Source organism: Nematolebias whitei, chromosome 13, assembly GCF_014905685.2.
Source record: "Nematolebias whitei isolate Nwh7 chromosome 13, NemWhi1, whole genome shotgun sequence".
Taxonomy (NCBI): domain Eukaryota; kingdom Metazoa; phylum Chordata; class Actinopteri; order Cyprinodontiformes; family Rivulidae; genus Nematolebias; species Nematolebias whitei.
Window position 1 is genome coordinate 14,497,292 of NC_056510.1, and position 13,334 is coordinate 14,510,625.

Genomic DNA, 13,334 nt, shown 5'->3' on the forward strand with positions numbered 1-13,334 from the left:
TCACTGATGGGTGTTCCAACATGACCATTTTTAATGTAATTAGGATGTTAGAAACTGTGATCACAAGGAAAAGAGCTTTGGTTATTTGCAGTATTTGATCTAATTACCACAGAAAACTTCATTATCAAGAGAGAATTATTCTCGTTTTCTTAAGATGATGTCATTAAAGCTGTTTTAGTAACCTTTTCATGCACCTTACAGTTTTTTTCATGCTACATATTTTCATCAGTAATATTTTCAGTTAATTTTATCATAGCCCCGTATACATAAACACAGTTTTCTAAGGGTGCTGTTGTCATCAGGTCCGGTCCGTGCAGCAGCAGTTCAGGTCTGTTTAGGCAACATAAAGCAGAGCGATGACCTGTTTTCCATTAGTGTGAACATTAAATACCCAGAAATGTTGTCATGAAACTCCACAACTCAAAATATTACCAAAACTAAGAAACTGTGCTGAGTTTAGTTTAGACTGAGCTTTATAAAGACTTCTTGATGTTATCAGTGTTTTAACGCCCTGTGTGTTAAAAACATGATGTTTCTGGACTTTGACCTGCTCTCACACACATACAGAGTCCAGTGAAGCGTTAAAGCTGAGCTCTGCACCGAAACCTGAGCCTTTAAATCTAATGGATCAACTTTAAACCAACATTTTTACACAAGGAGATCCAAAATGTGGTTTTAATGGCCTGCGCAGAGAAAGGTAAGGCTCCTTCTGTTTTCATTCTTTTGAGTAACATTTAGCCTCTTTATGCTACCAAACTACAAATGACAGTGAAAAGTTTTAGTTGGTAAAGAAAACTGAGCTTGTTTTAGACCAATATCTGCTGTGTTGTGTTTTTTACTCATTCAGTTTTCTGAAAGTTTGTTGTTTTAGATCCAGTCAGGATCCAGTTGAGCCTGTCATGTCACAAAAAAGGAAGAAAAATAGAGAAATCACAAAATTACATCTTTAAAATGTGTTGATTTAAATGAAATTCAAATCATCTGCAGATGAAATGACAACCGTAACAAAGATTTAGCAGCATTTGTTGTTCACGTTGCATAAAAATGAACTTATTTTCTTGCCCTCTGTCTCCGACCTGCTCACCTGTCCACACCGTGGACCTCCAGCCACCACTTTTCATTCATAGCCAAGTACCAGCTGCTGAAATGAACAATTCCATCCAAATTATGGAAATAAATGAGCTCTATTTTTCTGAACACAAAGCTTAGGAGTAGGGGAAGATCAGCAAACAGAAAAGTGGCTAAAACTCTGTCACATTTAGAGATATTCAGCTGATAACAGCTAAGACTCATCAGCAACTTATACTCTGAGCGCTAAATGATTGTTCAGGGTCTTTGTTCAACTTCAGCAAAACTCTTGGTTTTAAACCTGTCTGTTAGCAAAATATATCCTGAACAAATATGCAAAACTCTCAAAAAGTAAGAACTTGATGTTCTTCTATGACTGATTTCGGAGTCAATCCCATTTGAGATGTCCTGCACAGCTAAGCAGCCTTAACGAACTGACTATAACACGTTCAGTTTTACAGATGCTCAAATAAAAATTGGAATGGTAGTAGCATGAAGTCATCTCAAAAGCATCAAATTCTAACAGACTGTGCAATATTTCAGAGTTTTCAAGACAAAATCATCTTGGTTTTAAACTTGGGCAGCAACAACAACAAGAAATATGCATCCCTTCAAGAAAATTTAAGTTTGTTGTCTAAAAGTTAAGTCAGGTCTTCTGGACGGATGCAAAAAGTAAACAAAAAAAATAAAAATTGAAACATTTCATCTTTTATTCAAAAGACTTCATCAGCATTCATCCAGAGGATCTGATTTAACTTTGTTAGATTTTTGGACCTGTATTATTGAGCATGCATCAGGATAAGTTTGTTGTTGTTTTACGAATTACTTGCAACACTGTGATGATTCAGTTGGAGAGTGGTGGTGCAGAGGTTAGAGTGGATGGACCTGTGATCAGAAAGTCACAGGTTCTACTCCCCGGACTGACAACATCAAAATGTGGGTGAAAAGGTGAAACACCCACACCTCCCTCCACCCTCATTCGCCCCACTCTGGGCCCTTGAGCAAGGCCCTTAACCCCCACCATCTGCTCCCTGAAACAGGTCTCTCTTGAAAATGAGTTCTCGTGACTCAACGAGACTACCTGTATAAATAAAGGGTAAATAAAAATAAATAAATGATTCAGTTAAATTCAGTTCATTCATATAACACCAAATCACAACAGAAGTCATCTTAGGGCACTGAACAGAAACATTCATAAACTTATTCATATAAAAGCTAATTACCGGGTAATAAAAGTTCTCTAACTAAGAAAGGAAGCCAGCCGACTCATTGAATCTTCACTTTGTCACAGTTTCTCATCCTGAACAAGCACAAAGGCAACAGTGGAAAGGAAGAACTGCCCTATATTCAATAATAAGCCAGATTTAAACAAATCTGAGAATTCAGACAAAAACTGAGAATAAGTGCCCGGTGGACGATGTATAACAAAAAGTTAAAGTGGCTTTTCTGATTTCCATTTTGGATGAGAAAGACCGAGGGACAGCAACTCAAAAGAATCATAACTCATAATTGGTTTAGCATTAATCAATAATCCTGACTGATAAACAGAAGCTACTCCTCCACCTCGACTGGTTGTTCTGGGAACATGAAAATTTAAATACTTAACAGGAGTGGATTCATTTATACTAAAATCCTCCTGTTGTAGACAGGTTTCTGTCAGACAGAATAAATCAATATGATGATCAGTTATCAGATCATTAACTAACCGAGACTTAGAGGAAAGAGATCTGCTGTTCAATAATCCACATTTAATGATTTTATTATTTTGTTCTGGTAGAGGAACTGTTTATTTCAATAAGATTTTTTTTTTTCTTGTTAAACTCACTGACATGTTGTTGGATAATCTCAGGGGACGCACGTCGTCTTCAGGAGGTGAGGATTGTCCTCTTGGGGCACGACTGGCTGGAGAAGAGCTTGGTGGGAAACACCATCCTCGGCTGCCAGATGTTTGACCTCAGCAGAGACGTGAAGATGTGCGTCAGGAGGCAAGCTGCTCTCGAGGACGGACAGAAAGTGGTCATAGTCAGCACTCCAGAAAGGTGGATCCACTACTCCGTGTGTGACCCTGGCCTGGTAAATGTGAACATGGCTGCCTGCAGGGCCATGTGCCCCCCGGGACCACAAGCCTTCCTCATGATCGTGCCCATCGGCTCACACCGAGGCTGGGAGTGGACAGCAGAGGGACCTCTTGAGCTGTTAAATGACAGTGTGTGGAGCAGCACTGTAGTAATATTCACCAGATGTGAGCGGCTGAGAGGAACATCTGTGGAAAATTATGTTGCAAAACACGACTTTCTTAAAGCCTTGTTGGAGAGGTGTGCGTACAGATACCAGCTCTTAGACACGAGTGCTTGGGGCAAGGGTGATGATGCTCAGGTTGCACAACTCCTCGTGAAGATCGATGACATGGTTGGAGAAGCTGGCTGTGTGACTGTCAGTGAAATGGTGTCTAAAATGACTAAGAAGGAGAAGGAAGAGACCGAAGAGGCTGCCGCTTCACGACGGGGGAGAGTGAAAGAGGCCAGATGTGCACTCAGATCTCTCATGGGTAAGAATCACTCTGGCTGTGTGTGAAGCAAGAGAAGCACTTGGAAAGATAAATCCTGATTCCTTTTTAACTCTTTCACAGCTCAGTTTTATAAACTACAACCAATCCGGTCTTTTCAACAACAAAATACATATACATATATATATATATATATATATATATATGTATAGGCACCTAATCAAAGTATGAACTGGGTTCTGTTCAAAACAAAGAACCACTTTTAAATTTGAAAGTTTGTATATACATATTTTAAAACACTTTTTGTCCATTTATTTAGTTGAGTTTATAAAATACTAACGGCAACCTAATTTTGTAGAACTGCATCATCTCTGTAGATGCTTCCTTGTGCAGCCTTGACACTTTTGAGCTTGTCCTCCACTTCTAATACGCTGTCATGATCAGCTGGGACTGAGTGAAATGAGTGAAAATGCAAAGTTCAAAATAATAAAAAAACAACAACTTTAAACGACTTTCAGTAAGCCTTAACAACTATCTGTAATGATCTGGTGGTGGTTGAACCCAAAATGCAGGGAGGACTCGGAGGACTCGGGTTTAAAAGTAAAAGTTGTTTAATAACAATAAACAAAAGCGCTGACATGGCAGCAACAACTTACATGAACCACGAGAAGAAACTAAGGGAGACAAAACCAGGACGTGGTGCCTTCATGAGACAATGTCCAGATAACAAAGAAAAGGAGACGCAGACTTACTGTTTATACACACACTGACGACAGACAAATGACAAACAGCTGGGAGAGACAACAGGTGGTGGCAGAAGCTAATTACATGAGGGAGCAATAGCTGGGACAGACCACAAGAGGGAGACATACACACTAGGAACGGAGTCAAATACAAGGAGCAGGAAAAGAAATAAAGACGAGATAAACACAATGAAAACAGACAAAAAGGACAGACTATGACACTATCGATGAAGACCACTTAAACGATAATGAGAAATTATGCTCTGTATAAGCAGCAACTACTGTATTTTTCAGACTATAAGGCGCAATTAAAATCCTTTTTCTCAAAAATCGACAGTGAGCCTTATAATCCGTTGAGCCTTATGTATTAATATGGTTGCGCTTACTGACCTCAAACCGATTTTATGTGGTTATTGTGAATGAGTTGAATAAAGTGGGACTTATCTGACTCTTTTGTTTCACTTAATGCGCCTTATAATCCTGTGCACCTTATGTATGAAAACAGATCTGTTCTTTGATATTGTGCCTTATAATGTTAGGTTGCCTTCAGGCCAGGCCTCCCTTGCAAAAGACATCTGTGATCTCAATGGGATTTGCCTGTTTAAATAAAGTATAGTTAAAAAAACATGGTAATTAAACTGGAAGTTGTTTCAAATTTTTTTTTTTACATCATACAGAACATTAGAGCCACTTACAAGAGAAAATTTCTAGTTCTTTATTACCAGTTACCAACAGATGCTGCCAAAAATGAGACTGGATCACATTAATTATGAAGTATTTCCTTCTTTATGCACATTGTGTGAAAATATGTTTTTAATTTTCTTTAACCAGGACGGCTCCCTTCACTTCCTGTGCTTCGAATTCTGGTTGTGGGGCCGAAGCATGTTGGTAAGAGCTCAACTGGAAACACCATCCTGGGAGATAAAGTCTTCCCTGTTGGACAGCCGACATGTCGGTGCGCAGAGAGACAGGGCGCCATCGGGGAGCAGCAGATCCGTGTTGTCGACACTCCTGGCTGGCATGGACGGTACTGCTCTGAGGACACGCCACAGCAGGTGCAGGAACAGATCTCCCACGGTGTTTCTCTGTGTGCACCCACTCCGTACGCCGTCTTACTGGTCGTCCGCTGCGACGAGAGCTTCACTGAAACCGACAGGAGGAACACGGAGGAACTTCTGAACCTTCTGGGGGTTTGGACTTGGATCATTGTGCTGTTCACGTGGGGAGACAAGCTGGGTGTCACCTCCATTGAGGAGCACATTGAGAGATGGCCTGCTCTGCAGTGGCTAGTGGACAAATGTGGAAACAGATTTCATGTTTTCGCTAACACAAACATGGCTGGAGACGTTCAGGTGAGAGAACTTATGGACAAGATCAAGGAGACCGTGATGGAGAACGACAGCGGCAGCTTGTTGAGGGGTCTCACTGATCTCCAGCAGAGCAACAGAAAGCTGGAGCACAAGTCCAAAACGACTTTGAGGCATCTTAAGAAATCAAAGGCCAACCATAATCTCCTCAGGCAAATAGTTGAAGAGAAAGAGAGGAGAGTAGAAGACCTGATCAGGACAAGTAAACAGAAAGGTGATCAGGTTGAAGCTTTAACGAAGGCCTTAGAAGAGAAGAAAGACTTCGAGGTAGAGATAAGCAGCAGATTATTGGATATCAAGAAGGAGAACATCAATCTGAGGCAGATTATCGTGGAAAAAGAAGTGAGGATAAGAAACCTGAGTGAACAGTGTGCTGTGAAAGACGAGCTGTTAAAAAATACAAAGCGAAAGGGTGAGGTAGAAAATAAAGCTCTGGAGGAAAGATTAAAAGAACAGGAAGTAGAGACGGCGACTTTGAGGGCGACGTGCGAGAGGAAAGATAAGGAGCTCAGCCAAATGATGACGACTCACAAAACAGAAACTGCAGAACTCAAAGAAACAGTTAAACAGATTAAGAGAGAGAACGTAGATACAAAGAAACTGCTGAAAGCAACGGTTGAAGGGATGCAAATGCACCTCCAGACGAAAGAACGCACTGATCAAGGTCAGATCAGGTCATTGGGGCTTAACGGACAACCAAAATGGACTTCCACGACTGCACCGAGCCTCCTCGGAGACGACGTCAGATCTGGTGAGAACGACCTAAAAAACCTGAGGTTCCCAAATAAAAGGCTACTTGAGTTCATTTCTTGTCTCTAATCTAAAAGGTTCAGTCGGGGCCACTGTCTGTCACACTGTGGAATAAATACAGCAACACTGAAAACCCCAAACTCAGTTTTTACGAGTTAATTCAGACCAGACACCTCACACGCAGAAGCATCCTGCACATGTTTTGAGTCTGACAGTGAGAACACAGGCTGGTGTCAGCACTGTCAGGAATGATGGACGGTTGCAGAAGCAGTCTTCCTGGTCCAATCAGTCATTTCAGCTGATTGTCCTCTGGATTTCCTCCACGTTCAATTCTGTTCAAAGCTGAAGAAACATGTCAGAGGTCAAATCTTCAAGGACCAAGAAAACAAGTCTAGCTTCCTCTTAATCCAGCAGCAACACCAATTCTGATCAATCTGATTGGATTAAAAATGACCAACTGATGGATTTTGTTTTCAGTTGCAGAAACGGGTCAGAGAAGCCGAACAGCGTTGGATGATGTGCTTCTTGAGAAGGTGAGCAGGTTTACCTGGGACAATAAACTATTTATAAACATAATCAAACCAGCGGAGCACTGTGGTTACAGTTAGCACCATAGACTGTTCATATCTAGACTTCCAGCTGGAACCTGGAAGTGGAAGCTGGAGCAAGACCAACTTCCTTGTTGGGTGGTCCCAATGCAAGTTTTAAGCCCCGCCCCCTCCATTTAATTGAATGAACTGTTTCCCTAGGTTAAAATAAATAAAAATACTTTTTATGAGCCATTTGCTATTTTTGGTTCGCACAGTTCTTGCCTTGCTGCTTTATGTTCAAATGTTAATTTTTCTAATATGTTTAGCTGCGATTAGATTTGTGACTCTAAAACGTCACTGAAGAGTGTTTGTTTCTTTGTCCCTGCGTGGTCCTGTGATGGATTTTCGACCTATTCTCACCCAAAGAACGATGGAGACAGGCATCAGTTTTCTGAACAGAAACAAGCAGACTGAAAATTATTCAGCGTAGTCAACTTCCTTTGCTAAACTTTGTCGTGCTACAAATAACTGCATTATTAATAGTTTATATAACACTATTTACAACACACTCATTACTTTCCTGTTTTTGGTTTCATAGAGAGAAACTGCAAACCAAGACTGGCAACCTGAGGTGGACAGGACTTGGCTGAGGACTGGAGGCGCAGCACTGGGAGCAGCGATCGGGGCTTTTGTTGCTTCCTTCAGGTTATCTATGGGAATAAACGTCAAATCAGCTGGTTGGGCTGCAGCTGGTTGGGCTGCAGCTGGAGCGGCACTGGGCAGTTTACTGGTCCAAGGCGTTGCCTCCCAGCAGAAGGAAAAGGAGCAAGAGCTAGAAAACACTCCTAATTTCATAGACAACCCTTATTTTTAACAGTGTTTGGGTTAAACATTGCAATATTTATTTAAAAAAAAGAGTTTTGAAAAGTGTTTTAAGCTCATTTGAGCTGTTTACAACATCTGTGTAGATTCTGCTTTTAATATAAATGATGTGAGTAAAGTGGGATTTTATAGGACTTGGAAATTTTGAGTTTCCATTTGTCTTTTCTCGTCACTGCAGAGACAGATCCTGAATTTAAATAAGGGTTCAAGAAAGCCTGCACAAAAAAACACATTTAGTGAAGGAACTTTATTTGACAGTTATGGAGTTTTAACATAATTTACAGGAAAAACAAAAACGCGTGAGATTTACAGCAAAAGCCCGAAGAAATGAAAGAAGGCGAAAGAAGATATAACCTCAAGGTTTTCCTTACTTCTTGGATGTCATCTGCTGGATCCACAAATGTAATTTTTTATGTATACAGTACATATATTTTAATTTGGTTGTAAACAGCAGAGAAAAACAGACTGAAACTGATTCGGCCCTGTCTTAAGGGACGAGCGGGGACATTGTGGGACATGTTAAATGCTAAAACGTTAACAACATTTGGACATCTAGGGTAAAAAACACGCTCAGTAGAATATGCATGTGTAGTGAACCAGATAACCTCAAATCTACCAGATGGACAGAGACTGTTATTTTCATTGATCTGAATAAGTCTGAACCATCTGATGAACTTTCTTTCTTGAATTAATCAAGCAGAAAAGACAATTCTTTATAATCATTACTGTCTTACAAATGTTTTGATAATCAAATTGTGTTAGTTCACTCAATGCTTTACAGGTTGAAAAGAACTACTAATTTTTATTTTACATAAACAGTAAGTAATGATTTTTGTTCCTCATTCAGAGAAGAAATCACCTGAATATGCCTTTCTTGATTTTATGTCTGAAATGAGCAAGCTGTCGTAAGTATGTTAAAGGTTGGTTTTCGGTCAACTAAAATGTTTACCGAGAAAAATGTCATGTTTTACTATTTGAAAAGATTACAAAGTGTGAGACTCCACGAAGTCTGCTGTTGCTGAAATAATCTTTTCTGTATGTTGTAAACAATCCTTGACTTATGATAACATCTTACGTCACAAATCCACTCCTCTTTCTGGTCCTTCCACGAATCAGAAAGCTCTAAATTGAACAGGAAGTCGACCCAAATAAAATGTGGCAACTTCTCAGTTCATAGAATAGAGAAGAGAAGGAATAGAGAATTATGGATTCCAGAATTCCAAGAGAATGAGAGTTCTGAGAGATGTTGGAATGAGAGCTGACAACAGGTCCGATAGTCCAACAGAATGAGCAGATTGAGAGTGCAGCCGGTTATGAAGAGTTTGGAGTTATGAAGAACCAGGAACGTTTGGGATTATAATTCTGTTTTGAGCTAATCAACGCACGACTTTTACAGTCAGAAAAATGAAGAACTCGTGAAAAGTATGCATAAATATATATCCATATATTTGTCATACAACAAGTGACACGTACCTCACGTGTCTCACAACAAACTGGTGGCCCGTAGATTTCATGAATGACTGTTAAATCCGTGTGTAAATTGATTTTACGTGTTGGCATGGTGAAAGAGTAACAGCTGATGAGCTGTAAAGTTTACGCAGCGGCTGAGCTGCGCGCTTGGAGCTGCACTCTGCAACTAAACGCTGCATGTTTAAGCGTTGGGCTAGCAATGTTTTAAAAGCTGAAATTGTGTCATAAGTCTTGTGTAAGCTGAAATTGTACGTCTGTTATGTGTAACTAAGAGCTAATGAGCTGTGGAAGACGTTATTCTGTCTAAAAAGTACGAGGTTCTGCTTTAAGACCCGGCTGTGACCAGTTCGGTTCTGTTCAGTTTGAACGAGTATTTTGAACAGATGGATAAACGTTTTAAAAGCTGAGTGCCATCTCAGAACACAGTTAGAAGTTGTTTCGTTACAATTTTTAGCAGAAAAAGTGCATTTTGATGGTTTAAAAGACGAAAAGTTGACGAACTATTTCAAGCTAAATCTAACTTGCTAGCTGGAGAATACGCTTCCTGATTGGTTGAATTCACTGTTGTGTAGCGCTTTCATTGGTTGAAGGTTTGACTGACGTGGCTACGTCACTTCCTCTCACCCTACGCTGCTGCAATTGGTGATTTCAGTCACGTGACCCGGATATGAAATTCATTTTCATAGGGAAATAAAATCTGCTTTTTAAAGCTGAAAAGTAACTTTAATGTGATTTTGACACGCTGGTCAAGTGCTTCGAAGCCTGCTTGCTGAAATTTTGCTACGTTAGAGTTTAAAATTCGCCAAAAAACGATGTTTTTAAACAAAGCTAGCGATGCTAATTTTAAGCTAACAAGCTAACGACCGGAGCTTAAAACTACGCTTAAAATCACTAAATGAAGCTACTATCAGTCCCAAACACTCATGTTCAAGCTATAAAGTCTGATTGCAAAAACTTTTGCCACGTTTGTGTAAAAAATCCGTTCAGAAATGTTGATTTTGACCGAGTTTAGCCGAAGCTAACTTCAAGCTAAGCGGCTAACAACAGGATGTCAACCGAACGCCACAGGAAGTAATAGCACCCCTAGTGGACAACACAAAAAGTGACGGAGTTATAATTGTTGAGGAAATACTGACATCTCCTGGCGAGACGTGAGATCACAGATTTCACTTCGTTTTTTAGGTAAAGAGTGAAATTAAACGTCTTTTTATTTTTCTGTAAGGCAAATTCTGAGTTAACAAACTTCCTCAAAGCTGAATAAAACACTGTTATCTTACATTTTAAGAAGTAATAGGTATTTATGCAAAGAAGCATTCACCAAAAAGTTTATTTCACTGTTAATCCTTTAAAAATAAGGTACAAAAATAAACATTAACTTTTTAAAACAGATACAGTTACAAATATTCACAGAGTTGAACAGTTTACTCATTTTGCTTGAAAGATAATACACGTTTAATTGCAAAATCACTAAATAAGAGTAAATTTATCAGGAAAAAGAGATTTTCTGTTTAATTTACAACCTAAATAAAATATCTCTCTATTTAATTTTAAATAGAAGCTATACAGGAGCAAATACAGTTTTTCTGAAGAAAGACTGATTATTCCTCATCATCAAATTCTTTTTTCTTTTCACCCACCTGGGTTGATTGAGTAACTGTTTAAAATAGCAAAATTTCTGGAACAGAACGGTTTAAAATATGTTTTAAACTAATATTGCTGTGAGACTAAAAGAAAATTTGCAGGTTTATAAAAAATTCAGTGTTTTAGAGTAAATACACTAAAAACAGCTTGGTACTCTAGTATCTGTGGAAAATAAGCACAAAAAGTAACACTGCAAAAAGGGCATTTACTTAAATATTCATGAATTGGGGTAAAACCTGAGAAAGGTACCCACAGTTGAATAAGTGACTTATAACAGTACTTCTGTGTAAACCCAAAGCTAAAATAAGTGTGAAAACTCATTGACTTGAATACAAATATTTACCTGTAAAATATCTAAAGCTTGCAACTGTTCAAACAGATAAATTGCTACACAGTGAAAACATGGCAGGTGTGTTAGAAAAAGATTTTGACACAAAAGGAATGGCGGACTGCCTCGAGAATGCGCTCGCGCTTCTCGGAGCGTCCTTACATCCATTTATGACTCAGACAGAGCGCATGAACCCAAAAGAGTTAGTGGACAATCTGAAGGAGGTTGCAGAAAGTGTGACCTCTGCAGAAATCACAAAGTCCAGTTATGAAAAGCTGGCAAAAATTGCAATCTTGCTGAAAGAGTCATTCTATAAGGCTGTTGAGCAAACTGATTACCTCAAACAAAGGTTAGACAGTGAAATAGATTTGGCTCAAAAAACGGAAGAATACGTCCGTCAATTTAGAAGCGAACACGAGGTCCTCAGGACGAAACATTATGAACAGATGTTTCAGTTACAGCAAGATACAAGTACAGAAATTGCTTTGCTGAACAGCAAACTACAAGTACTTGAAGCATCACTATCGGAAGCAGAGGATAGAGAACAAGCGTACCAAGCCTCGCGTTCAGATAACGACGTGCTGAAAGCACAGTTACAGACCGCCTTGAAGGAGCTGGACGCTTGCAAAGCAGACAAAACGGAATCACTCCGACGATGGCTGACTTTAGTAAAAAAATATCAGACATCACAGGAGGACCTGAAAGCTTGTGAGGAGAATTTAGCTACAGCTATAAACCAGATTTCTGATATGGGGCGGCCTGGTCTGAGACTCAAAGACGAACAGTCTAAGGGTCCGAGACAGCCACGAACTCTCCAGTCAGATGCTGTTGCACCTCTTCCTCCTGACAACACGCCGTTACCCCCACCCCCACCATGGGCGGTAGGGACAGAACTGCACCAATATGTACCTCTTCCTCCTGACACCATGCCCCCACCCCCACCACCATGGGCGGTAGGGACAGAACTGCACCGATATGCACCTCTTCCTCCTTATCAGCCACCCCCACCCCCACCATGGGCGGTAGGAGCAGGCCTTGACCAATCTGCACCAATCACGCATGTGAGACCGTTGATACAGTCTCCTTCAATGGATGATTTGCAGAAAGTCTCTAAATATGTACAACGTTTCGTTCCCGGCCCTATGGGGTCAGCAGGAACAAAAGCGTATCTCAAAGATCTGGATTTCAGATTGAGAGCTTATCCTAATGCTACGGTAGAGGATAAAATCAGTCTGATACGACTCACTTCGGACAGAGAGGTGTTCACCTTCATCGAGCGTCTGCCAGATGCAACGAGAAGGGATTACAACCTTCTGTGTGAGGCTCTGATCAAAGAGTATGACTCTTGCACGGGACCTGCTGGTTTTCCAGCCGCTGACAAGGTCACGCAGGGCAAGAATGAACATCCAAAAGTTTATTACAAAAGAATCTTCCAAGCTTATTTTGGTAACAGAAATGAGACCGGAATGGAAGAAGATGATGGTTTTAAGTTTGTTTTCACCAAAAATCTCCACTCTGATTTTAAAAAATCAGTACAAATGATGGCAAATTTCAGAGAAAAATCCATCAGTGAGATTAAACAGTGTGCTGTGAATGTGTTTGAAGCATGTTCTCATGATAAGACGCCCATTGAAGTGTTTCCTAGTGTAAAGGTTAAACCCCACTCTCTTGAACTAGAAGGACGACGTGCTTCGCCACCTCCTCCTAAGAAAGAGAGAAAACAGTCTGTTCAAAATAACAAACCACGTAATGAAGGTGCACGTTGGGACAAAAATGCTCCTCTTTCAGAGGATGAACGTGATTATCGTAAATGGGGTGAGCGCAGGACGCAACGATATGAGAAACCATATCGGCAGGGGCAGTACGTAAAGGAACCCCCGAAAGACGTACCTGACCGTCCCCCACCTCGGACGAAACGAACCGAGGCGAAAAAATCACAAAAGTTCCAGAAACAAGGCCCTACACCTCTAAACTCGGAAGAGACAGAGAAAATACGCAGGTTGTTAGAAACTTTGAAACACACTGACACGGGAACCCAACCAGGAGCAC

At 40.3% G+C, this 13,334-nt stretch overlaps 1 protein-coding gene across 1 annotated transcript; it reads left to right on the top strand.

Moving 5' to 3' along the window:
• Positions 1-678: 678 nt before the first annotated feature.
• On the top strand, positions 679-7,838 carry LOC119418829. The gene is made up of 5 exons (XM_037686122.1): positions 679-697; positions 2,918-3,616; positions 5,149-6,435; positions 6,912-6,967; positions 7,563-7,838. The coding sequence occupies exons 1-5, from the start codon at positions 679-681 to the stop codon at positions 7,836-7,838; spliced, it is 2,337 nt and encodes a 778-aa protein (XP_037542050.1).
• Positions 7,839-13,334: the final 5,496 nt, after the last annotated feature.

Bases quoted from the DNA above. Each gene is read 5' to 3' on its own strand.
- LOC119418829 (XM_037686122.1), top strand. The intron at 3,617-5,148 runs GTAAGAATCACT...TTCTTTAACCAG, and splicing joins TGCACTCAGATCTCTCATGG to GACGGCTCCCTTCACTTCCT. The intron at 6,968-7,562 runs GTGAGCAGGTTT...TTGGTTTCATAG, and splicing joins ATGATGTGCTTCTTGAGAAG to AGAGAAACTGCAAACCAAGA.